Source organism: Taeniopygia guttata, chromosome 14 (assembly GCF_048771995.1).
Source record: "Taeniopygia guttata chromosome 14, bTaeGut7.mat, whole genome shotgun sequence".
NCBI lineage: Eukaryota > Metazoa > Chordata > Aves > Passeriformes > Estrildidae > Taeniopygia > Taeniopygia guttata.
In genome coordinates, this window is record NC_133039.1 from 4,981,437 (window position 1) to 5,007,449 (window position 26,013).

The window sequence follows — 26,013 nt, forward strand, 5'->3', positions numbered from 1 at the left end:
TGTGACCTCTCCAGTTGCGAGTACAGGGGCAGAATCACTGCTGTGGGACATGCTATGGGATACTAGAATGGTTTGGGTTGGAATTTAAAAGCTCATCTTGTTCCACCACCTGCCATGGACAGGGACACCTTCCCCTATCCCAGGTTGCTCCAAGCCCTGTCCAACCTGGCCTTGGACACTTCCAAGGAATGGGGCAGCCACAGCTTCTCTGGGCACCCTGTGCCAGGGCCTCCCCACCCTCACAGGGAAGAATTTCTTCCCAATATCCCATCTAACCCTTCACTGATGTGCAGAGGGCCATGCAGAATCAATCACCCAGGGCTGCAATGACTGCTGCTGTGATTGCTGCTGTGACCACAGCCATCACACAGGCCTGTCCAAAGACAGCAGCTGGCTCCAGCAGTGTAGCTCTACATAGCTCCTATCCCAAACCTCAAGTACAGACAGGACCAGAGTGCTGGAATTTCCAGTTACGTGTATGCTTCAGGAATTTTGTTCATAGAAAATGTGTTTTAAAGATGACCCATAAAGGAAGATGAATAAATTGCTATTTTCTTCCTGCTTGATTGTTGCCATTTAAGGCCGTGAATTACATTAAGGGTAAATTGGGGGTTTCACTTAGAAATAGCAAGTGCCTCAAGTCTTGATTATGTATTTTGCTTCTAGGCTTGTGAGAGAGCTCTGGAGTCAAAGAGGAAAACCATTTTTAGCTCTTAGATGAGAGACAGCCTCTGCAGAGGATCTGTACCTGCTTTGTTTGTCATGTGTTTCATCAGAAATTAAATCCGGAGGCCTTTCAGTCAAGACTGACTTGTTTGACATCTGGGAAAAATACCAACCTACCATATTTCCAGTCACCAGGGAAAGCAGAGACCAGGGTGGAGGAGACCTGCATTTCCAATGCAAATGATAAAACCATCAGTGAGTCCCAAAGGCAGACTGAAGGCCCTGCTCAGAGAGGCAGGGTGGCTGGAGCAGCTGGCATTTAGAGTAGCCATGGGTTCCCTCCAGCCTGGGGGCATACAGCGACCACAGAGCAGCTGACAACCCCAAATAAGGACTGGGAACAGAGGGTGGTGTAAGGGGCTCCTGAGGAGAAACGAGAATTTGTAAGAGAAACTGCATTTGGACTTGTGATTCACCAAATAAATGAGCAGTGTGTTGGTGCAGATCAGACACAGAGGTTGAGCATGAGGCAGAAGTGGGCAGTAAAGGAGGAAGGAATTGAACATCTACATCAAACTCTGGCATTTCTCTTCATGGCCCTGGGAGGTGACAGTGATAGAGGAAACCTTCCTTGCTGTGCCTCAGGAATGTTCTTCATGTGGGTAGACTTTGGTCATCCTACAATCAATATACATTTTCCTAGCCCAAACAAGGCAAGGCACATATCATGCTGTCCCAGTCCAGAAAGGCAAACAAATTAATACCACTATCAAGGTATTTTAAAACAAAATATCTTAACGTTCAAGGCCAGTCTGTCCTGGGGATTTGATGTTTTTTCCTCTGGAAAGTCTTGCCTCAGTTGTCTCCTCTGATTCTTCTTAAGACCGATACAGCCTGAACATCTTTTTGTCAGCTTGACTAAAGCCCAGCCATGCTGTAGCAGCCACAGCACTCGGTATGCTTGGCTGGATTGCTAGCTCCACTGCTGGAAGTGATTCTCAATCCCTGATAGGTTTTAATACTGTAAGGCCTGCTAAAGTGGATTACAGATGGGTATAATGCAAGTCAGGGCAGGCTCCAGGTCAGCAGTCCTGCAAAGAATGACTTCGGAGACCAAGAGCGCTCTTCCTCTGAGCACAGCCAATACCACAGACCCATCTCCGAATGGGTACCTTGGAATGGCCATTTTCTAAAGCTGGTGCCTTGCATCCTCCAAGGAGACTTCTGCCAAGAGGCCAGTTGAGTTTGAATGCTCTGAGATTCCCTGGGATTTTTCCACACAGACAGCTGGCACCTCTCCTGGAGGAGCACGTGCTCACTAACGAGAGCACAGGACCCTCCCCATCCAGGGACCGTTTCTGGTCAACTGTCCCTGACACAGCTGAGAGACAATGAGGCCCTTCAGGGCTAAATCCCGAGAGCTGCAACCATCTCCTTTGCCAAGGACATCACTAATTCCCGGCGGTGGCTTGATTCCATAAGCAGCTCAGTGAGGTGACTTTCCAGGTCATCAGCTAATTGCAGGTGAGGTGCCAGCGACTGTCTCCAGCAGGAGGGAAAGTTGGGAACTCTGAGGGAAGAAAGGGTGTAAAATATGTTTGCTCAGCTCTCTTGAGCTGAGCCATGTCTCCTGGGGCAGCTACAGGGAGGTAGGACAGGGCTGGGTGCCTTGGAAGGATCTAGAGCCAATCCTGCTGTCTCTGCAGCCTGAGGAATCCTGGAACATAACCGTGGCTGAGCCAGACAGGGGGATACACTCAGCCTGGCCCATGGGTGGACATGTTAAAGTTTCTGCTCTCCCCACAACCCCTGGCTATTTGTGTGCTGGAGAAGAGGAGGAGATAGATCACTGATTATTCCCTACACAACTTCTCCTTTTAGTCTAACAAAGCCAGGACATGGCTTCTCTACTCCCCTCCCTGACAGGCCTCTCAGCATTTCCCCACCTCTGTGAAACAATGAGGGGTGAATTGAGCCCTCTGAAACTCCATGGCAGAGAAACTGTGCTTTAAAAAATCCCCTCTCTTCCAGCACTCGACGTTCTTGAGAAGAAACCACTCTGGGCTCCCCCGTGTTCACTGGAGTTGGGAGCAGTGAGTAATGCTTGCAGTTGTCCCTGCCCAGCACCACATTCTTTTCTCCAGCATGTAACGTCCCAGAGGAGGGATAAATGGAGCCTTGCTGGAGCAGCCTGCAGCGTGGCTGTGCACACCATGGCCTCACGCTGGACAGGCATCAGGAAGGGCTGTGGAAGGCTCAGCCTCATTTTACTGAGGGGCTGGTTACCCAAAACACCAAGTGAAATGGGAAGAAAGGAGAAAAAGCCCTGCCAAGCGTTAACTAGCAGCATACCTCTGGTTGGCTGTGGAGCATGAAAATCATCCCGACTGCCCTGTGTCCAGCAGCTCTGCATCTGTCTCTCTGTGCCCATACCTCTGCTCACCTGAGCTGCTCTCAGCCCCAGGCATTTTGCTGTTCACAGGTTTCTCACCATCACCAGTTTCTCCTGTTGTGTCTCAGTACATTTTCCCACAGCGATCAGTGGCTATTTCAGAAGAGGCTGAGGAAAAGCACCCCATTTCCCTATTGCTGTCATCTCTTCTTGGCTGCTGGCCTTTTTCCTACCCCACTCCCACCAGCACCCTCCCCAGGAGCTGCCATTACCTCTTCCTCACCCCGTTTCCCCAAGACCTCAGGTTATAAGCCCAGTTTGGGCCTTGCTCCAACCTGTTTCACCTCCTCTCTTGCAAACTAGCACTTCCAGTACTCATCAGCTCGGTCCAGGATCCGCACCTCCAGCCCTGCCAGGCTCCCACTGCACCCAGGAGGGAGCCTGGGGAGATGAAGGGCAGAAACCGGCAGGTCCACCCTGAACACAGTATGATGCCAGAGCAGGAGCAGGCCCGGCAGAGGATTAAAGAGGAACTAGAGCCTGTTCCCCACCTTTCATCTGCTTGGAGCATGACACAATCACAGACATTAGCTCTTCAAAAGCAGGCGAGGGTGGCAGAGCCTTAGGAAGCTTCACTCCTGAATACACTCCCAGGTCTGGTCTCTGAGCTGGCAGGAGTGTTACCTGGCTCAGCTTTTCCTGCGTCCTGACCCCGTAGCCTCAATCTTCTGTCTCCTTTCCAGATGTGACTCCAGCTCTGGGGACTTGTGGCCATCACTGTAGCCAGCAGGGTCCCAGCTTTGTGAGGGTCACCCCTGCTCTTTTCCACAAAACCAGCAGAGTTGACTAAACAAGGCTGAAGCTTCACAGAGGGCTTGGAAGCTCAAAGGATGGGTACAGAGTCAGCAAGCCCAAAACCTCCCTGGCAAAGGCTGGGCTGGAGGCAGGTGCCAGCGCTGGAGGTGTCACTCACCCTGCCAAAGCTTCCTCCTTCCTCCCTGCACCTTTTTCCCAGCCCCACCCATGTAACACTCCAGCAGCCCTGCTCTCTGAAGTCAGTTTTTTCCACTTCACAGGACTTTCTCTTGCTTTCACCTGAAAGCTGCTCCACCCAGCCAGCACACTGCCAAGGTATGAGTCTCCCTACCTGAACCTGCAAACTGGGAGCAGGACAGGCAAGCTCTGGTACCTGCAGCAGGGAGAAACAGGGACACTGCCCCATGTAGAGCTGCAGACTAGGACTAGTCAAAGGAACCTTGGTGGAAGAAGGCAGCTGCTGTGGCTTTGTTATGGATCAGCACACGCCACTTGCTTCCATCCGTCCAGCACAAGACAAACACTGAGAAGGGAAACACACACAGAAGAACATTTGGGAAGATGCAGGTGAATTAATTCCCCATTAAGGCCAGCTCCTCCAGCAGCTCCCTGTTGCACACAATGGCAGTATCTGGAGAACTCCAGCCCACAGCAACTTTGGAGACTCACAGGTTTGGCAGGCTCAGTTCCACCCCTCCCCGTATCACCCAGAGCCATCTGCCTCGTGCCCCGAAGCACCAGCATCCCCCCCAGCCTGATAGCAGAGCTGTGTAGCCTGGCAGGGTGAGATCCAAGCAGGGACCAACTGTCAAAAAATGGCATGAGAAGAAAGAAAATGAACAACCAACACCAGTCAAGCCTCTATGGTGTGCACTTTTATTTCAACTGGTCTTAAGTCAGTGTACAGGTAGCCCCTCCCTCCCCCACATACTGGCACCACTTCTAGACCCGGTGGGGGACTGTAAAGCCTTCATTCACATCTATCACTGGGGAACACAGGCTGCTTGCTTGACAAATCGAAGAGAAAAAGGATCAAGTGTGTTTTGTTTTTAAGGCGGAAAGATACAAAAAGACACTTGTCGGGTTACATAATTTACAGACAAGCAATTATAACCTAACACCAGCTGTAACTGGTGGACTCCCTCCGAGCTGGGCTTTGCCTTCACAGAGGCGAGTAACTTCCTGTAACAATGCATTATAATATTTGGAATGACTATTAAAAAAACCAAAAAAATGTACAATCAAAGTCCTCAGATGCATTGTAGAACTTTGGGGGCGTTCGCTCCGACATGTTTCATTTTAAGAATGCTGCTGACACCTTCACCGTTCCAGTTTTTTAATCCTGAGTCAAGCGCCAAAAAAAAAAACAAATAAAGCCATGCCAATCTCGTCTTGTTTTATGCGCATTTATGGGTTTCGTTTCATCACAAGGGTGTGGGTGTTGGAAACAGTCCGGTTTAGAAGCATTTGCGGTGGACAATGGAGGGTCCGGATTCATCGTACTCCTGCTTGCTGATCCACATCTGCTGGAAGGTGGACAGGGAGGCCAGGATGGAGCCCCCGATCCAGACAGAGTATTTACGCTCAGGTGGGGCAATGATCTGCAAGGAAGAGGAGGAACCAGTCAGACACAGCTACACCACAGCCCACACACGGCCCTGCGAGATGGAGCTGCCTAATTCCCGTATCTAACCTTGGCCAAGATACCATGAAGTCCAAACAGGATCAAGACACAACCTCACACACCCACCTCCCTCCTTTGCAGTCAGTCTTGTCTTTAATCCCATTATTCATGCAGTTGGGTGGGTGCCATCCTGTCCAGCCCAAGGCCATTAAGGCTGTTCCAGACAAACATGGTTTCTATCTTCTCCAGCAAGACTCCAGCATACTGCCCACCCTCCACACGTGCTGCATATTTCAGCCAAACATGGGTGTCGAGATGTTCCCCCAACTCCATCCTACCTTGATTTTCATTGTGCTGGGTGCCAGGGCTGTGATCTCCTTCTGCATCCTGTCAGCAATGCCAGGGTACATTGTGGTACCACCAGACAGCACTGTGTTGGCATACAGGTCCTTACGGATGTCCACATCACACTTCATGATGGAGTTGAAGGTAGTTTCATGGATACCACAGGACTCCATACCTGTGAAGCAGCAGAAGTTTCAAGTCAACAAGGGCTCAGATTAAGTCAAAAACGCCTAAGAGGATACTACAGGCAACTAAGAGACCAGCAGTTCTTTCAGCAGGAAGGCACTACAGACCCATGGCTGGGACAGACTCTTATCTTTGGCTCTACTGACCCAAGTCCCTCAAACACCTTTAAGCTGGTTAAGAAGTGAGGCTGACTGGTGGGCAGCACAAGCCTTGCTACAGACCAGCAGTAAAATATGGTACTTCACTGCCACGGTCTCCAGGTCACCCTTCACAGAAGGAACATAAAGGGGGCAAACAGAGTATCCTAGGAAAGCTAGACTTACCCAGGAAAGATGGCTGGAACAGGGCCTCGGGGCACCTGAACCTCTCATTGCCAATGGTGATGACCTGGCCATCAGGGAGTTCGTAGCTCTTCTCCAGAGAGGAGCTAGAGGCAGCTGTGGCCATCTCCTGCTCGAAATCCAGGGCGACATAGCACAGCTTCTCCTTGATGTCACGCACGATTTCCCTCTCGGCTGTGGTGGTGAAGCTGTAGCCTCTCTCTGTCAGGATCTTCATGAGGTAGTCCGTCAGGTCACGGCCAGCCAGATCCAGACGGAGGATGGCATGGGGGAGGGCATAGCCTTCGTAGATGGGCACAGTGTGGGTAACACCATCACCAGAGTCCATCACGATACCAGTGGTACGACCAGAGGCATACAGGGACAGCACAGCCTGGATGGCTACATACATGGCTGGGGTGTTGAAGGTCTCAAACATGATCTAGGGAGAGAAAAGGATGAGTTGAGTCAACAGCAAAATACAGGGTTCTTGCTACATGCCTATACCAAGTCCATGCAAATGGTCTTACTTATCCCCCCTAGATAAGGGGCATCTCTACACTTCCCTTTAAAGTCCATGCTTATTTCATCTGGTCTCCACCCACACCTGCCTGAGCAGGGACACCACTGCCACAGACCCATCCACGTATCACAGCAAGGAACAAAACAAATGCCAAGTAAACTACAGTAGAGTCACTCAAGAGCTGTAAATGGATTAGTGTGCCTAGTCAGAAACAGCAGTTAGACAAGTTGCTAGTTCAGTCTCAGAGAAAGCCAGCTTAGAAGAGCAAACAAAACCTGTCAAGGTCCAGCAAAGAGGAGACTCAGGTCAGGAAAGGAAAACCCTGTAAAGATGGCAAAAGGGAGAATAGTGGTGAAGGAGGAGAGAGAACAACATGGAAGAGGAGAGGTGGCCTGCAGCAATTAGCTGCTGTAGCTCCAAGCTGCTGAGTTCTACATACCTGTGTCATCTTCTCTCTGTTGGCTTTGGGGTTCAGGGGAGCCTCTGTGAGCAGCACAGGGTGCTCCTCAGGGGCTACTCTCAGCTCATTGTAGAAAGTGTGATGCCAGATCTTCTCCATGTCATCCCAGTTGGTGACAATACCGTGTTCAATGGGATACTTCAGGGTCAGGATACCTCTTTTGCTCTGGGCTTCATCACCAACGTAGCTGTCTTTCTGACCCATACCGACCATCACACCCTGCAGAACAAACACCACGTGGTAAGTACAGCTGAAGAGTGGATAACGCCCTTTACCCAAAGCTAAGTTGCTAATTATTGTTACTTTGCTGTCATCCCTCTATCAGGAGAGGCATCCAGTCAGCTGCTCCAACACACGCTGCACAAAGGCTCTGCAGGGGGCTGGATTCCCCACCAGCTGTGCTGCAGTGCACAGGCCTCCCAGTGTACAAAGCCAAATAAAAAGGCTTCTTGCCTCTAGGGGACCCACTTCCACCTAAAATTCCTTTCTTTTGTTAGACAACCAGCCACCTACCTGATGTCTGGGGCGACCCACGATGGATGGGAAGACAGCACGGGGGGCATCGTCCCCGGCGAAACCGGCCTTGCACATACCGGAACCATTGTCAACAACGAGCGCGGCAATATCGTCATCCATGGCTGGCTGCGGGAGCAGAGGAGAGAAGGAGACATGAGCATCCCCACTCAGCCGCCGAGCCCCGTCCCGCGGCAGGCGGGAGGGGAAGGCGATGGCGGGAAGCGCGGGCGATGCCGCCAAGGCCTTCCCCACCCATTTCCTTCCTGCCGGCGCCGCTCCGCTTCGCCCGGCGCCCGCTAGAGGGGGCGACGCCTCCCAGATTTCGGCACTGCGCGGATTTGGGACAAAGGAAGTCCCTGCGCCCTCTCGCATTATTACCATAAAAGGCAATGGATGGAGCGCGCCGCGCCTCGCCCGCCACCGGCTGCCGGGGGGACGGCAGCGGCCACTCCCCGGAGCGGGCGGGCGTGGCCGCCACACCCCAGCGCCCCGCCGTGTGCCGCCCGGCGCGGCTCGGTGCCTCCGCACAGCCCCGCCGGGCACGCCCGGTGCCCCACCTCGAGCCGGCTGGCGGGGCTCAACACCTCCGCACAGCCCCGCCGCTCACGCCCGGTGCTCCGCTCCGAGCCCCGCCATGTGCCAGTCAGCGGGGCTTGACGCGCCCACCCAGCCTAAGGGGGTTACGCCCGGTGCCCGCCGTGTGCCAGCGGTATTCGACCCCTCTGCACAACCCCAAAGCCTCAGCCAGCCTCTATAAGGAACCGCAGCTGGCCAAGCGCTGGCCACCACGCCCAGTTCACTAGCCAAGCGTGACCGGGGCTCTGCCCCATGGACCGGCGGCACCACGGGCAGATTAGAGCCAGCGTCTTATGCAATTGCCGCCCGCCCAGCCTCAGCCCCGGCGGCTCCGGTATAATCCGGTGGCGGGGGGGCGGCGGCAGCTGCCGCACATGTGCCGCCCCGCACGGGCAGCCTGGGAAGTGTAGTCGGAGCCGGAGCGGGCAGCCCGCCTGCACCTGCGCTCCGGGCACACGGGGGGTCCCCCCTGCGCCCCCAGCCCCGCATTGTTCCGATCCAAAGCCTCGCCCCGTGTCGGGGGTGCCGCCCCCTCCCCGCAAGCCACAGCCAGCACGACTATTCCTGCGTGCGAGGCGGGGGGGCCGCGCCCCTCCTCACGGGGGACAACGCCCCCGGGCCCCGACCCCAGCACGGGCGGCTCCGCCGAGCAGACAAAGCCCCGCGCCCCCGTCCACGCCGCCGCCGCCGGGACACAGCAGCCGAGCCGCCCGCACCAGCAATCCTCTTACGGGGCGGATTAGCCCCGCGGGCGGCAGGGGCGCGACCCCCGCCCGCAAGCATCACCCCCGAACGCGGCCTTAAACCGCGAGCTGCGCCTCTATCCCTTCAACCGCGGCAGCGCGCCGCGGGGCCGCCACCCCGCCAGCGCACAAAGGGCGCGCCGTGCCCCAACAACCCCGCTCACACCGAGAACCGTAACAACCTTTCCTCGTTACCGCTCTCGGTAACATTACCACACCGTCCCAGCCCCCGGTGTCGCGGTGCCGCTCTCACCTTTGGGGAGTTGGCGCGGTCGGAGCCGGGGCGGGCGCGAGGCGGCGGCGGCGGGAGCGGGGCGCGCGCGCGGTGAGGGCAGGCAGAGCTCGCGGCGGCTCCCGCCCGCCGCCCGCGCGCGCTTTATATCGGGCCGCCGCCGCCGCCGCCTCGCCATAAAAGGAAACTTTCGGAGTGCGCCGCTCCCATTGGCCACGCCGGGACACGCCCCCCAGGCCTGGCCCCGCCCCGCCGCCCCGACAGGGGGGAAAATATTGGGGGGGGGGGGGAGAGAACGGGGCCGGGGTGGGGGTGCGGCCCCGGGGGCGCTGCGCTGCTCGAGCACCGGGCACCGGGCCCTGCCCGTGTCCGTGTGTCCCTGCACTGCCCCGCTACCCCCGTGCAGCCCCCCCACCCCAGCCCGCACACAAAGCCCGGCGGGTGCGGGTCCCGGCCCGTTCGCTCCTGCCTCACCGGGAGCCGGGCGGGTGCAGCCCCCGGGCGCAGCGCGGTGCGGGGTCCCGGGGCCGCTGCTCGCCCTGCCCGCCGCCCGGCACGTGGAGCGGCCGTCACCTGCACCCCTGGGCCGGGCGGGCACCGGTGACCCCGGCCGGGAGCGGGACGAACGGGACGCGGGGCCAAGTTCACTGCTGATGTCAGCAAGCGGCGGTGACAGGCTCCTGCCAGCCGCCACCAGGCCCTCGGCCCTTGGACCCGCCCGGGCAACCGGGAACGCCGCCGGCGTCACCGAGCGCTGTTAAAGCCCGTGTGCCTACGGTGGCAGCGGGACCGGGGAGAAGGGAACGCGTGGAGTCAAGCTGGGGACGCTGGTCCCCGCTCTCCATCCTGCCCCGTGCTGGCAGGGGACACCACGGGAGCAGTGGTTTGGTCAGATTTGAGCAATATTTGTTTCTGTCCTCTGATCCAGACCTTGCTGGAGTAGGAGACGTGGCTGCTCCAGCCCAGGCTGCCTTTCTGCAATTCCCTTCTTGCCTGTGACCATCCAGCAGTGGTTGGGAATAAAGGGGAGGGCAGCGGCCGCAGAGCAGCAGGCAGCAGCAAGCAGAGGGCTTTGCGTCTCCAGAGTGTTGTGCGAACACGGGCTGATTAATCAAGTTAATTAAGCAGTCCTGTAAGTAAAGTAGCAGCAGCCACTCGCAATCTGTTGCCGGCTGGAAGCACAGAGACTTCAGCGTGGGGACCTTGGATGTGTAATCTCAGCCCTTTGGAAACAGTAGTGACAGGTTAAAAAAAAAATTATTGGTGAAAAAAAGGCTCAAAATGCCTGATCTCCATGGGATACCCCTTGTCCAGCATCATAGAGACAGGAGTCAGGCCTGCAGTCAAGGTCTTGCAGGCCACACCAGCAAGCTCTTTGTCGTCAGGGAGCTGCAGAGATCACAGTGAGGATGAGGATGGGGCTCCCTCCCCAAACTGCCCATGTGGGTCTCGCTGAAGGGGTCCCAGGCATTATTCACCCCCCTTCATTACTCCTGCTGTGGGATGAACAAAGGAGGAGAGCAGCAGGAGGAACCTGCAAAAGCTTGTTGAGATGGAGATTTGCAATTATTTGGGGGGATGGGAGGCAACAGGACACCAGGCATGGATGGGAATACAAGAGAAACCCTTTTCCTTTGGATGGCATCTCCTTCCCCAGGAGTGCCTTGTCCTGGTGAAGGTGCCCAAAATTCAGCACCACAGCTGCACCCAGGTGGGTGCTTTGGAGGGGGTGGTACAGAGGGACCGGAAACCTGTGGGATCTTCTGGGCCACCCCAGGGCCATGCCTCATCCCACAGGGCAAAGGTGGCCATGGTGATGGCCAGGCCACTTTGGGACCAGGCCGTCCCCACCATGTGGAGATGGCCACAGTGATGGACGTGTCCTGCCAGGCCACTTTGGGATTGTGCCATCCCCTCCTCACTGGAGATGGCCACAGTGATAAAGGAGAGATAGCCCAGGAGAGTCCCCACAGGAAGCCCCCAGTGGAAGGGGACCCAGCCGAGGGTTCCTGCAGGGCCATGCTGGAGCAGAGCTGCCTTTGCCCGATCATTCCTTTGTCACCTCGATGTGGATCGTGCAAGATCTCCCCATCGCAGCTTCCCTGGCAGAAAAATGGGAGTCATTGCTGTTAATTACCTGCCTCATGGGGAATTAATTAATGTTTGTATTCCACTTTGAAAAGGCTGATTATTAATTAGAAGATTTTACGTCAAATAAGGGGAGCCACAAGGCATGGGTAGAGCTGATGGCCCTCGCAGCTGGGAAGCGTGGTCCACCAATGTGCTGATAGAGCAGGAAAAAGTCCAGCAGTACCACTGGGGTGATGGATTTGTGATGGGAACATCAGGTCAGGGCCAGGTGGAGAGGCCACCAGGGCTCATGGGTGACTTGGGCAGATGGATGGGGCATGCATGAGACGGGTGGGATGCTGCACTGCTGCATCCCTGTGAGCAGGTTGGGTGGAGCCAGGCTGGGGAGCCACGGTGGGAGACAGCCCATTAGGCAGGGAGGGAGCTGCCAGGCAATTACTCTTGATTATTGGACTGAATCAGAAGGCAATCAACCTGCCAGCATCCGGAGGGCAGCAGCACCGGCCTCGTGTCTCCCGGCGTTAGGGGCAGCCAGGTCTGGCCTCGGTGGGACGGCAGGATGTGGCCTCCAGCACATGGCTGGGTGCCACCACTTCCTCCCAGGCTGAAGACACCTTGACAGCAAAGCCACCAGCTGGTCACCATGCTCACCGCTGTGCGATGGGCCAGGCCACCTCCCGGCCGTGGCTGGGGCTCTCTTCTCATCTCTCTTCTGGGATGTCGCAAGAGCTGAGAGGAGAGAAAGGGGAACCAAGCAAAAAGCTTCCCAGCTGTCGTGTTACCTTCGGGCAGACATCACAAGCTCCCAAATTCCCGTGTTTTGCTTCATGTCTCCCTGCTCGTCCTTGGTGCCTGGCTCACACCGACTCTGGACAAAACTATGCAGGGGAGGATCCTCCTGCCCTTCACCAGCTGATATGGCTGGGCTTGAATCGCTGCACTCGTGGGACAGTGTGTGAGCTCTGCTTTCCTCTCACTGCTCCCAGCCCTTCCCCTAGTGCAGAAGCCCTGTGCCCATGCAGGGATGGCATCTGCCACGCTTTTGGGGAGAGGAGGGTCAAAGAGGGGGAAATATTCCTGGGAAGTTTTGGACTTGGAATTTTGGCTTGGATTTCTGCACATCCCCTTCAATGCCAGCTCTTCCATCTCTCACTCTGTCATGTGCTCAGGCCTCCCTTCTCTCCCTCCTGCTGTTTTGACAATGAGAAGAGAGGTAGAAACTTCTGAAACAACCACAGTCTGTTTGAATCACCCTCGAACAAAAATCAAGGAGGTTTTTTGAAGCACTGCCTTTCCCTTCGCTTCCCGCTCCCCAAGGGGAAGCAGGAAAGGTGCTGACCACATCCCCTGTTTCACAGGCACAGGGACTATCTCAGCACCTTCCTCTTTCAATTTTCTCCTTGCAGCATCAGCTGAAATGGGAATTTGCAAGAGGTAAAATCTAAGCAGCAACCCCAGGCCCTTCACTCCCTTTGGAGATGTTTGGGGGCCTCACTGCAGCCCCCACCTCTCCCTTTATGGGAACATATTCAGCATTAAACCTGAAGCAAAACAGCCCCTGACATTTTCCTGGCTCGCTGTGTTGCATCCCTGATGCCAGCTCATCCCTGACAAGCTGCAGACTCGACTCTCCCCCTTTAAGCATCATTCTCCACTCTCATACACCCCCTCCCCGAGGTTTCTGCTCCTTTGTATTGATCCTTGAGCTCTCTCTGATCTATCAGTCCTTTTCCAGAGAGACAGCCTTTCCCCTCACAGACCTCCACGTGCAAGGGTGTTCTCCCCTGACCTGCTGCATCTGCATGGATGGGCTAACAGTGCATTGAGCATCCCTCCCGTGCACAAGGAATGAAAATCATTCCATTGTATCATGCTGGAAAACTGTATCAATCCCCCATTTTCCATTTTCAAGGCACAGACAAACCACCTGTGCCAGGTTTTGCCAAGGCTGTTGGAAAGGGCCCAGCCCTGCCCAGGTAGCCAAGGTGCTGGCAGGGCACACGTGCCTGGTTTACAGCCTGCTGTCCCTGATAAGTGGACTTTGCTGGAGGGGTTGAAGATTTTTCTCCACCTATTTCTCCGGCCTTGTCTCTGTGTGCCCCCATGCCTTCCCCAGCCCTTTCATTGCATATCCCTGAGCTGACCCCTGTGCCAGCATTTCCACATCCTGATGTTGGCCCCAGGGTTTCCCAGCTCACACAGGCAGCAGGAGGCCAAGATGCCATTCCCAGCCTTGTGGGCAGCCAGCTCAGCATCCATCAGGCGGTGCCCAGCCCCATCCTGGTGCCCCACAGCCCTGCCACCCTCTCACCCTCCCTGGGCTGAGCTGGCCTGGCCAGAGCGGAGCAAAGCCCTCCCTTCCCCCACTGCTTAAACGTGCTGCCGGGGCTGTTTTGGTTGACCTTGATAGCAACAGCCTGTGAGGCCTGAGTGTGGAATTGTTTTCAGCCCAAGGTCATTCTGCAGCACAGAGCGATTACACCGATTACACCGGCACAGCCGGAGCCTGAGGCCATGCCCAGCCTCAGCCCTACCCTGGGCATCTCTGGAGCCCACTTCTGCCACAGCAACGGGACAGGTGTAAGCTAAATCCTGTGCTGGAGCTTCCCTGCAGAGACACAGAATGGTGGAGCAGCCCTTCTTCCCTCCAGCCAGGCTTGGCATCAGTTTCAGGGGATATTTCCTCCAGCTAAAAACAGAAGGGGAAGAGAAAAAGCTGATTCTCCCTGGGTTTTTTCTGCCTGTCTCAGCTCTCTGGCCCCACTCACACCACCCCCATGCTACTGAATGACCATGATGCACCTCCAAGGGGTCTTTTCCCTAAGGATGCTCCCTGGAGTTCAGTTACCTGTCCTGGCAAAGCCTCCCACAGGTGTTACATGGCACTATGCCGAGACATACTGTGCATTTTCAACTGCTTCTTAATTACTTTGAGAATTGATTTTTCTCGGTCTCTGATGCTAAAGGCAGGGGAGCAGCTGGATGGAGTTTTCTGCTCGTACGGTACCAAGGAAATGAAACAGATCCTGGGCTAGGCAAGCACGCCGGGAAATTCGCTTTGATCTTTGCGGGCTAATGGCACTTTCCATCCAGGGGCTTCGAGCTTTTGACAGAGGTGACCTCTCCTACCTTGGAGAGAGTGGGAATAATGCTGCCTTTGTTTTCTGTGAGCAAAACAGAGGTAGGGAGAGCAGGGCCGGCCATTGCCCTCAGCCAGGGTGACTCTCCTGCCCATGCCAGGGGAAGGGAAGCACTTGTGACTCTGCAGATAACTCTGGCTTGGGTTTGGGGCATAAGCCCCCTTTTACTCCAGCAGCAAGACAGACACAGGGGTCTGACCACTGTGCTGGTGCTGCTGTGGGGGCACCCAAAGGTGGGGATCCCCCCACATCCACAGCTGCAGCAGCTCCCGTCCCTGCAGGCACAGGGATGCTCGGGGAAGGAATGGGCGAGGCAGGGTTTGCCCATTCCTAGAAGGAGGGATGCAGAGGAACCCAGGAACTGCTCCGGGCCCCGTCCCAGCCCCATCCCTGCCCGGGCTGGCCCCCGGCTCTGTTTGCACAGCCGGTGCTGAGCCGTGACGCAAGCGGCTCTCCCCAGGCGAGGAGAGAGTGACAGAGTGGGACCTGCTCTGGTCAATGCCCCATCCACTCCTCCGGGTTTAAATAAACCTACAGGTGTGATTCAGCACTTACACAGCACTCAGCCCTTTCACGGAGCCACCAGAACTGAAATTCAGTGGCCATCCCTCTCCCCCCACCTTGGAGAGCAGGTGCATGGGAGGAGGGCCAGGTGGTTTTTGGCTGGTGCCAGGCTTGTTTGTGGTCCTCATGGCTGGGGCAGCAGTGGGGTGATGCCACTCACGATGGGCTGGCAGTGGGGAAGGAGGGAGCACAGGCTTTCTGTAGGGTGGTGCTCATCCCAGCCAGTCCCCCTGGTCCAGTTCACATCGAAATCTGCATCAAACCTGGGAACAAGCCAGCAATTTTGCAAATATATCATCCCTCTGAGTCCACTCACACAGAGACTGGGCACAGGAGAAAAGCACCACCTCAAAGCCCAGGTGCAGAGGCACCAAGCCCCCCCTGCATTTCATTTCCCTCCCAGCCCATTGCCCCCAAAGTTTCCATTCCTCACTCGAGACAGTATTTCCACACGTGCTTTGTTTGGCTCATTTCACACATTCCTGCTGGCCGGTGATAAGATCTCAGGAGAAAGGCAAACCAAAGCCCTGGGTGCCAGGCACTGGCTGTCACTCCCCTGACTCATTAAGGTACCCAGCTCCCTCCTCACCTGCTCTGCTCTGGGAGGTCACATCCATCTTCATTCCACCACAGGTGGGCTGTGGGGTGAGGTCCAGAAAGAAACTGGTGAGACTCAGGTGGCTGAGGGAGTTGTCAGGTTCCCTCCTGCTCCTGAGGAGGACTGCAGAACTCTGCTCTCCCGGGTGCCTGTGCCACCCTGGGATGCCCACTCTGCTGTCCCACGTGGGTGATGTGTGCCTGGGTAGGCACTGAGCCTCTCTGGAGCGGCAGAGGTGTTATCAGCTCTGAGAGTATTTTAAAAATGCACTTGAGTGCCATGAGTACCTCGAGTACCTGCAGGTGGCACTTACTGGAGCAATGGCACAGCCCTGGGGACTCCCCAGCCCAGGTGTCCCCAGGCAGCCTTTGCTGGTATGAGCAGGGTGGGGTATGAACACACCTCTCCCTCCTCCAGCGGGGTTAAGTCTTCCACATTCTGCTCTCTTCCCTTCCCATGCCAGAGCCAGAGCAGTGTGGGGTTGCAGAGGTGGCTTCCAGAGCTCCTCCACTGCTGGAGCACAGAGCAGCAGAAGAAGCCAAGTGGGTACAGAGACCACCAGGGCCCTGGTGGGGCTCAGGTGGATGCAAAGAGTGGCCACTGTCTTTAGTTTCTCAGCCCATAGAAGAGGGAAGTCAGCATGCAGAGAAAAACAGGGAGTGATTTTCCTATGGGGCTTTGCAGATTCCTTTTGGTTCCCAGATCACTGCCCAAGGCTGAAAGAGGGCTACAAAGCACATCTCATTCTCTGGGAACCCTTGCTCGTGTTTTGCAAGAGCTTGGGGCAGATGGGGATAAGCAAGAGGAAATAAAAAGCAAGCAGCTGTGGTGACAGGAATGAGGAAGCCCAGAGTGTGGGGCAGCTCCAGCCCCAGCACGGCCTGGGCTCGGTCCTGGCAACAGCCTGGCAGGGCAAAGGGTGTCCCAGCTCCACCCTGGCACTGCTCAGCTCAGGTCCCTCACTCAGGGCTGGAGCAGTGGGACCAGAGCCTCTGTCACCTCTGGGACCAGAAAGGTTTTGTCCTGCCCACCAAGACCGGGCACATCGCTCCAGAGATGAACCCACACTCCTTCCTTGGCTCGTCCCTCTGCCGTGGAGAGCAGCCAAAGAAGACAAAGGGATGGTGAGATGGTGAGTGAGGGTTCTCCCTCCTCCCCAGAAGACCCACATCTCTCTGGGCACACATTTTAATTAACAGTGAGTGGCTGAGGGACCTTCCCAGGCAGCTCTCGCACAGCCCAGCCTGGGGAAATCAGCCTTAAATGGCAAAACCTGGCCCTGTCTGCGGTAACCAGCTGGAGCAAGAGACAGCAGAAACCGGAAACCAGAGAGCAGCTGAGGCCCTCCTCCCCCCTCCTCCGGGGCTTTGTAAACCTAAATTCACCAGGAATATACCTTAGAAATTATCTCCTCCCTCCTCTGCCCACAAGTGCTGGGGGTGCCCTCCTATGGGATGGTGCCCTGGATCATCCTGTACCCTTGCTCATCCTGCACCCTGCATCATCCTGCACCCCGCTCCTGAGGCAGGCACAGGGAGAGAAAAGCTCTGTATTTCCTCTCCCTTGTGCATCAGCTCAAGGAACAATGAGGGACAGGAGCCCCCTCCCCAGCCTCCCATTGTCACTTTTGTGGGTTAATTCCCAGCAGATTCCAGGGCATGAATGACTTCCAAGAGAACTCTCCGTGCTCAGCAGTGAAAACATTTCTGAGCTCCCCCAGTCTCCATGTGCTGGGGTAGAGGGAACTTGGATGCTCACTCATCAGGGGGATTTTGAGGTGCCTCTCAGGCCCAGCTGCTGTAAGGGAGAGCCTTGGATCTGCTGGTAGCCTGATGTTCTTTTTTTGGGCTGTGGGCAAGGAGGGTCTCACAGTGCAGGATGAGCCCACCAGTAGCATGAATTTCTTCCCATAAATCACCAGTCACGCTTAATGAACCCTGCACTGGTGCCTGGTGTATTTGGGAGCTCACAATATTTGCTTTGGCTGCGTTGTTGGCCACCCCACTTTTTTGGGATGAATTTATTCCTTTCACTTGGCCCAATCACATCCTGATAGAGAGCAGGCAGTGGGCTGTCAGCAAGCTGCTCCTGGCTACTGCTGGGGTGGAGCACAAGGTCCTTCACCCAGGGGCTCCCATGGATTCCCATCCCTGGCATGGGACAGAGCCTGGAAAGCTGAGACTTGCTGCGTTCCCATTTCCCAGCACGTTTCTCCAGGAGCACTCTGCCAGCAGACTCATTAGCTGTGACATCTCATTAAAGCAACCATCCTTGGGGGAATTGGCTGGCACACAGGAGCACTGGGGTTGGTGTGGCCCTTTTCCTCCCCACCTTCAGACAGGAGAGAGGACAGAGCAGTGGGAGAAGCCCCATCCATTGGGATGCACACAGCAGCTGCCCTTGCTGCGAGGGAAAAAAGTCAGAGGGAGAAGTCTGCACACATCAAAAAGGAATCAGCTCAGCAAAGTCCCGATGATTTAAAAAGCCCACAGACAGTCACAGCTCCATTGAGCCTGTGGAGGAGGAGGTTTCTCCTGTGCCAGGACCGGTTTCCCAGCTCACCAGCCCAGTGGGAATGAGGCTTTGCCTGCCAGCCCCGCTCTGTCACAAGGTCCCCACCCTGGCTGGCCAGGGGACAGGGAGTTGCAGCACCTACAGCCCCTAGACTGGGAGAAGCATGGAAATGGCCTGGAAACTGGCTCTGGGTGGATTTAATCCCATCTGATTTCCTCTTCTGTGAGCTTTTTCCAAGTCTTCTGACATTGTTTCCACTCCTGAATAAATATGTTTCCAGCCTGGGATACGCTCTTCTTCATCAAACAGGGAAGGACCAACCTCTTCATCTCCCTCTGCTCCAAAAGTCCCAAGCTTAAGGCAATGAGGACAAAACCATCCTAGGGTGGAGATGTAAATCCCACAATTCAAAGACTAATTTTAAACAACAAAATGGGGCTGTGGGACACCAACAGAGCTGTCAATCCCTGCAACCATCCAGAGTGTTTGATTGTCCCATTAAAATCTACACTACCACCACCCTGGCATCACTGCATCACATCCAAGCTGCTTCCCACTGCTCATCTTCCATAAAAATCACATAAAATCAGGATTCAGGGATCAAGACACCACAGTCTGCATGGAAAGAGTTTCCTCACCTCTACCCCGTTTCTTTGCTGCTGTCAGTCCAGCTGTTGGTCACTGTGGCCATGGAGGACAGTGGTCCCTTCCTCCACACCTTGCCCAGTTGTGTCTCCTGTAACTCCTTTTCTCCAGCCAGATAAAGGGAAGTAGAGATTTCCTACAACCCAAGCACTGCAGATGCCAGCATGTTCTGGGGCAGGGGAGGCTTTCCCCAGCCCATCCCAGCTGGCTCTGCAGCTCAGGTCTCCCAGCCCACCTTCACCTTACCTTATTTATAACACTTCACACCTGGGGGGGCTGAGCATGAGCAGCCCGGTGAGGAGAAGAAAAACAAAGATGAAAAGGGGTTTTAAACCCCTTCAGCCTAACTTTTTCAAGCCTCTGAGAAGCTCAACCCCTCTCAGCATGAGCCCTTGATCCTAGGGGGATGTCATTGTCCCTCCAATGCAGGCAGCAGAACCAAGCCACAAAAAAAAAAAATAATAAAAAAGGACTCCAAGCCCCTTCTCCATGGTTTTATTTTTCTGCCAGCAGCTGCCAGGAGGAGTCATGCTGCTCAAGGAGGTCGGAGGGTATTTTTTCCCCATGGATTGCCTTGACCCAGGGTTGCATGAGCCCTGCCCTGCAGCCAAACCCAGCTGCCAGCAGCCGGGCCGGGCGCCTGTGGGGCTGTGGGGACCGTCCCCTGTCCTCTGTCCCCTGTCCCGCCGTTCCCACAGTCCCAGCCTTCGAAGGCTTCACCTTCTCCCAGGCGGAGCAGTGCTAATGACAAGTGAAGGATGGTGCCACACCTGCACAGAACCATTTTTGGAAGGACACCTGGGGAAGAAATGTTTCCCATGTCGCTGCTCTGTAATTAGCATTAATTACCAGGGCTTGTGAAACCTCTTCCCCCATTTACTCCAGGCAGCACCTGACGGAAACTGTGGGAATCCCGCATGGCTGAGTCAGCCAGGAGCTGGGGAGGGGTCCCTGAGCCCCACAGGGTGCAGGGATGAGTCCCCAAGGTCCCTCCCTCGCTCCCCCAGCCCATGGGGACAGAGTTTTGCCCAGGGGGCTGCAGGCCTGGTTAAGACACCAAAAACCAGCTGATATTCATTCATCTCAGCCTTCCCCACAAGGTGCCACTGTCCTCCCCCAGCCAGGGGACACCTGGGAGTCCCAGGGCTCAGGGAGGGTTTGCATGTACTGCCCTTTAAAGCATGGCAGAGTGGGAGGGTCCCCAGCAGCACATTTCCTCGGGTATTTGCCTCTCCCTCAGCTCACTGCTGTCAGCAGCACCCCAAGGTGTTATTATAGACCGGGGGGAAATCCACCCCAAAAACCTAACCCCAAGCAGCCACTTTGTCACCACCCAATGGCAGAGTACTGCTGTCTGACTAATTTCTTCTTTATTTATTTTTTTTTTAATAATATTAATGATTAGAATGAGTCAGGATGTTTCATCATGTGGAGTGGCTTCGGAGTCATTTCACCCTGCCCCAGTGACTCCTCAGAGCCTGGGGCTAGGGACACATCCAGCCACCCCAGGGTGGGGTGCAGCTGCTGCAGCCTCACCCCCAAACTGGCAGGTTTTGGCTTCAAAAAAAATTATAAAACAAGAGGGAAAAAACCCTCCCCACCTGCAGGGCCTCTTTCCTGCTTGCAGCAGCTCAGGGTGCTCCAGCATCCTGGGGGGATGGGTGACCCCAGCCACCACCCTGGGTGGGGGTCCCAGTGGCCCTGGGCATCATGATGGGGATCCCAAGGCAGTGCCCAGGTGACCCTCGACTTTCCACACCTCATCATTCTGTGACCTCCAGGGGTGCTCCCAGCTCCCAGCACCACGTGGGACCCCTGTCCCTCCCCAGGGACCCAGCGTCCCCTCACCCTCCCACTTGACCTAACCTCCTGTCCATAAATGGAGAGGTTTGAGAGCTGTCCCCGGGGTGGAAGAGGAGGAGAAAAAAGGAGAATAATGCTAAGAATGCAGGACACAGCTGAGGAGCCCAGTCCCAGCCCCTCGACAGGGGCTGAGGGCTGTGGGACAGCTGCCCTGGGCGCTGAGGCAGCCTGGCCAAAGCCCAGTCCTGTCCCTGCAAGCCACCCCACTGCAGACACTTGAAAGGTGCTATTTTTGTTTCTCTTTCTCTGCTTTTCTCACCAGCTGGGGACTTTCCGAGGCTGGGATGCCCCGTTTCCACCTCAGCACCGAGGAGCATCTCTGGGATGCAGAGCTGTGCCCCCACACCCGAGGAGTGTCCCTTTGCAGCAGTATGTCCCCTGCAATGCTGTCACCTTGCAACAGCACGTCCCTGAGCAGTCCCCCACCCCTGCAGCAGTGTCCCCCTGCAGGGACACATCCCCTTTCAGCTGTCTCTTCACCCCATCACCGTGGGAAAGCCACGCAGGGCCGGATGTGCGATGCAGGGTGGCCTCAGAGGCGGGTGGCACGGAGGGTGCCCGGCTGGCACCGCGGGCCAGGCCTCTGCTGGGAGCCAGAGCCCAGCACCTTAAAATAGAAAGTGAAAACATTCGGGTGCCCCGTCCGGATGGGCGAGGGGGGCCCATCCCCGCCTCCACCCGCCGAGCGCCGCCCCACGTCTCACCACCTCACCCTTCTCGCCAGCCGCCCATTCCCCAACCCGGCCGTGCCCATCCCCAAGGTCGGGGTGGATCCCTTCGGGTTCTCTCGGGGAATCGCTCCAGCGGCTCGCTCAAATCCTCCATAAAAGGAAAAACAGCCAGCAGGTAGCACTGCCAAACTTAGTCATCCCCAGGCCGGCAGCGCTCGCAGCTCCGGCAGCGGCGATTTCCTCTCCGCGCTCCGCTCTGCGCGGGGGGAGCGGCTCTGCCCCGGCCACGCCGGTCCCGGAGCTCCGGGTGGGCCCGGGGCTGCTCCCGGACACGCTGGGCTGGGGAGATGCTGCCCTGCTCCCAACCGAGAGCCAGCGGGGAAATGCACACCCTGGGGAAAATAAAATTTGGCACCCGGTGCGGTAGTACCGCAGTTGGTCGGGCGGCAAAATCTCATTTTCTGCAAAGAATTTGTTCCTGAGCACCGATGTATGGATGTAGCTGGGATTGGGTGGGCAAAGCCTGTGTGCTGCCCGTGGGACGGGTATCACAGAACCCATCACCGATCTAAGGCACCTCCAGCCCCTCCAGACACCGGCCCTGGGCGCTGGTCCCATCCTCATGGCAGGATGGCTCCAGGGATGACCCGGAGCAGGACATGGGACATCCCTGAGCTCCCTCCATGCCATCTCCTCCAGCCCTGGCTCTGCCTGATTTCCCCGCAGAGGAAGCAGGGCTGACTGCCTGCTGCGCCCCGGGGCACTTCACTGAGCCCGAGGGGGGTGACCAGGGCTCCTCATCCTGCAGGATTGCCCGCAGCATGGCACAGTCACCCGCACTGCGTCACAGGCAGCAAACGCCCCGGGGTGTGAGGAAGTGACATCTGCTCTTGCCCAGGAGACAGCCTGGCTGTTGGTCCAGGTGCCTGTGTCACTCTGTCACCTCGCCATGGGGACACAGCAGCACTTGGAGGTTTGAAGCCTTCTCCTGACCAAGGAGGGAATCAGCCTGGTGGCACCCCCACCGCACAACGGGGTAAACACCTCCAAACGCTCTCGGGGAGGCTGTGCTCAGCTGGCACCAGGCTTTTGCAGACAGGCTGCTTTTACCTTGATTCTTAAGTTTTCTAAAGCCTTCTGAGTTTACATTTTGTTAAAAAAACTTTCTCACACAATTTCTGTAAACAATATATTGTTTTGCATTCCTTCATAAGGGTAGAGAAACTTGATATACTAGTAGTTTGTCCAATGTCTTTGGAGAGGTGACCCATGCACTCTCCAATCCACTGTCACCTTTGGAAAGGTATAAAAGTTAAAGTCAGAAAATAAACTCTCTCTTTTACCTTGCAAAATAGGAAGTAGCTCACATTATACTTTCACGTATCCTATAACAACAGCTGGCTGCCCCAGTAAATGATTCACCCCAGCAATAAAAGATTGGAAATGTTCTGGTGACATCTCGCAGCACCAGAGGCGTGTCCAGGGCCGTGGGGTGTGCAGCGTCCCCAGGGCTGAAGGGAGGGACAGGTCCGTGTGGGGGCCCGGGGCTCTCCAAGCCACAAAGAATGATTGAGGTGGGTGATGCTGAGAGGGTCGTGTGGGGTCTCTTGTCCCTGGGCACCACGATGTGGATCAGTGATGGAGTGAGCGGTTACAGCAGCACTTTGTCAGCTCAGAGCAAGGTGAACCTGCCTGAACGGACAAGCTGGAGTCTGCGTGAGCAGCACCGAGCCTGTGGCTTCACCAGCAGGCATCTGGTGGCACCGGGGCACCCATTTCCCCGCGCTGTGCTGCCCACTCCCACCCTGAGCTCAAATCCTGCAGCACAGAGCTCTGGTTCCCGAGCAGCGCCCAAGGAGAAGCGACCCGTCCGCGGGTCCCCCCATCGCAGCGGGGACCGGCCGCCCCCGGGCGGGCACAAACCCCACCCTCGCCGGCTCCGCGCTTTGCCGGTCTCCCGCTGCCCGTCCTTCCGCCGCTCCCGCTGCAGAGCGCGGCCGCGCTGCTGGGTGGTGCTGTTGGGATGCGCACTGCGCGCACCGCACCGGGACCGGGAGCGAACCGGGACCGCGCACGGGACCGCGCACCGGCACCGCGCACCGCACCGGGACCGCGAACCGGGACCGCGCACGGGACCGCGCACCGCACCGGGCACCGGGAGCGAACCGGGACCGCGCACCGGGACCGCGAACCGGGACCGCGCACCGGGACCGCGCATCGGGACCGCACCGGCACCGCGCACCGGGACCGCGCACCGGGACTGCACCGGGACCCCGCACCGGGACCACGCACAGGCACCGCGCACCGGGACCGCGCATGCTGCACACAGGGCGGTGGGCACCGAGGGGCATCTTGTGCGTGGGGTCGTGCATGCCAAGATGAAACCTGTCGTGCACGCTGAAGCATGTGCTGCACACAGGATCATGCACACCAAGATGCAACCTGCACATGGGATCGTGCATGCTGATGCATGTGCTGCACAGGATCGTGCACACCAGTGTAGGTGCTGCACACAGGATCGTGCACACCAAGATACAGCCTGCATGTGGGATGCTGATGCATGTGCTGCACACAGAATCGTGACCACCGAGATGAAACCTGCACGTGGGATCGTGCACACCAATGCATGTGCTGCACACAGAATTGTGAACACCGATCTGCATGTTGCACGTGGGGTCGTGCATGCCAAGATGCACAGAGTGCTTGGATTCATGAATGCCAAGATGCACCTCGCACACCACACACAGGATCATGCACACCAAGATGCACCCTGCACGTGGGATTGTGCACACCGAGATGCATTCTGTACTTGGGATTGTGCACACTGATGCACGTGCTGCACTGGATCGTGCACACTGATGCAGGTGCTGCACACAGGATGGTGCATGCTGCATGTGAGAACACACACATCGAGGTGTACATTCACACATGCTTGTGGAACACAAGGCCATGCACGGTGAGTTGCACAGGCTGCATGTGAGGCCAGAGATGAGGGGATCACACATGCTGCATGCAGCTTCATGCACATCAAGGTCCGTGCTGGGTGTGGGATCACGCATGCTGAGATGCACATGATTCACGTGTGACCACACACACACACACCCCAAGGGTGCAGACTGCACACAGGCACTCCAGGGTGATCCCAGCACGCCTGAAATCCCAGCCCAACACACACACACTGCACGGGATTGCACACACCAGCACGCCTGGTGCACAAGGAATTGCATGAACGACGCCAACATACACATGGCCTGTGGGATTGCACACACGTGCACACGCCGAGGTGCGCCCTGCCCGTGGCATTGAACATGGCAAAATGCAGCTGTGCACGGCCCGTGTACAACAACGTGTGTGTCACACACGGAGCTGCAGGCACACACGAGGGATTGCACACACCAACGTGCACATTGCACACAGCCTGTGCCCAGATTGCTCCTGCCAACACGCACGGCACGAGGAGTCACAGGCTGCAGTGGGTTGCCCACTGAGCAAGGCCTCCCCTCGTCCTGCAGAGCCACAGCCACCCCTGCCACTCCCAGGGACCCCCAGGCTGGCCCTGCCCGGTGCCTGCCCCAGGATGCCCAAAGTCCAGCCAGTTTTGGGGCACCCACCCAGGCCCAGGGGCTGCTCTGCTCCCCAGGACCCCAACCTCACATCAGTGGGGTGTTCTCCTCCTGCATTTCCAGCTGGGAATGGCTGTGCATATCTCCCTCTGGAGGATGGCAGGAGGGGCTGGGGAGGGGGCTGCCAGCACCTTCACTACAGGGAGGGCTGCAGAGCCCCCCCAGCCCCAGCACCGACTGCCCACAGCCCGGGGCCTCCCACAGCCGCCCAGAGCAGGGCCCCTGTGCCGAGGTTTTGGGTTTCAGGGCGGCCCCCCTGCCTGCATTCTTGCCTTCCCAGGGCCCTCCTGCAGCCAGCCTGGCCAGAGCCCCCCGGCCCTGAGCCCTCCTTGTGGCCATTTGCCCACGGACAAAGCCAGGCTGTCAGCACTGGGGAGCGAAGGGAGCTGTGGGACAGTGGGGATTCACACCAGCAGACACCGGGTTAGCTGAGCTGGAGGTCAGATCCAGCCCCTCTTTGCAGGGAATCATAGAATTAATGCCCAGTGGGATCATCCTCACCTCATCAAGAGGCTCCAGATTTTGGGACTTCCCCCCACCTCAGCCACCCCTCCTTGCAGATGCCACAGGAAGAACATCTTCAGCTTTTAGCCCAGATGTGGTTTCCCACAAACCAGATGGCAAGCACATCTGGACTCCCACTGCCTCAGTTTCTCCATCTGCAGAGCTCCGTCCAGCCCCACTACAAGGATGCACAGACACTGAGGAGAGATGGGGTTCTGCTAACCCCTTCTATCCACGGGGTTCTGCTCCTGGGAGAGTTTACAATTCCATGAAAAAATGCAATGGGGAGCAGGATATCAAGCGAGCTGGGGACTCAGCTCAATTCCTTTCACCACTTTCCACATCTCTCAGCCCAGTGGCTCAGTTAGAGCCCCATTCCTTTCTGCATCCAAAAAAAACCA

General features: G+C 56.7%; 1 protein-coding gene and 1 long non-coding RNA gene across 2 annotated transcripts; one reads left to right on the forward strand and one right to left on the reverse strand.

Moving 5' to 3' along the window:
• Positions 1-4,727: 4,727 nt before the first annotated feature.
• ACTB (actin beta) lies at positions 4,728-9,553 on the reverse strand. Its single transcript, XM_030284578.4, has 6 exons — positions 9,421-9,553; positions 7,846-7,974; positions 7,312-7,551; positions 6,353-6,791; positions 5,837-6,018; positions 4,728-5,475 (listed from the first exon to the last, which is right to left on the reverse strand). The coding sequence occupies exons 2-6, from the start codon at positions 7,966-7,968 to the stop codon at positions 5,332-5,334; spliced, it is 1,128 nt and encodes a 375-aa protein (XP_030140438.1). The 5' UTR covers positions 7,969-7,974; positions 9,421-9,553; the 3' UTR covers positions 4,728-5,331.
• A 14,225-nt stretch (positions 9,554-23,778) lies between these two features.
• Positions 23,779-24,466, forward strand: LOC140685078 (uncharacterized). Its single transcript, XR_012058269.1, has 2 exons — positions 23,779-24,318; positions 24,350-24,466. It is a non-coding gene; the product is annotated as an uncharacterized lncRNA (long non-coding RNA).
• Positions 24,467-26,013: the final 1,547 nt, after the last annotated feature.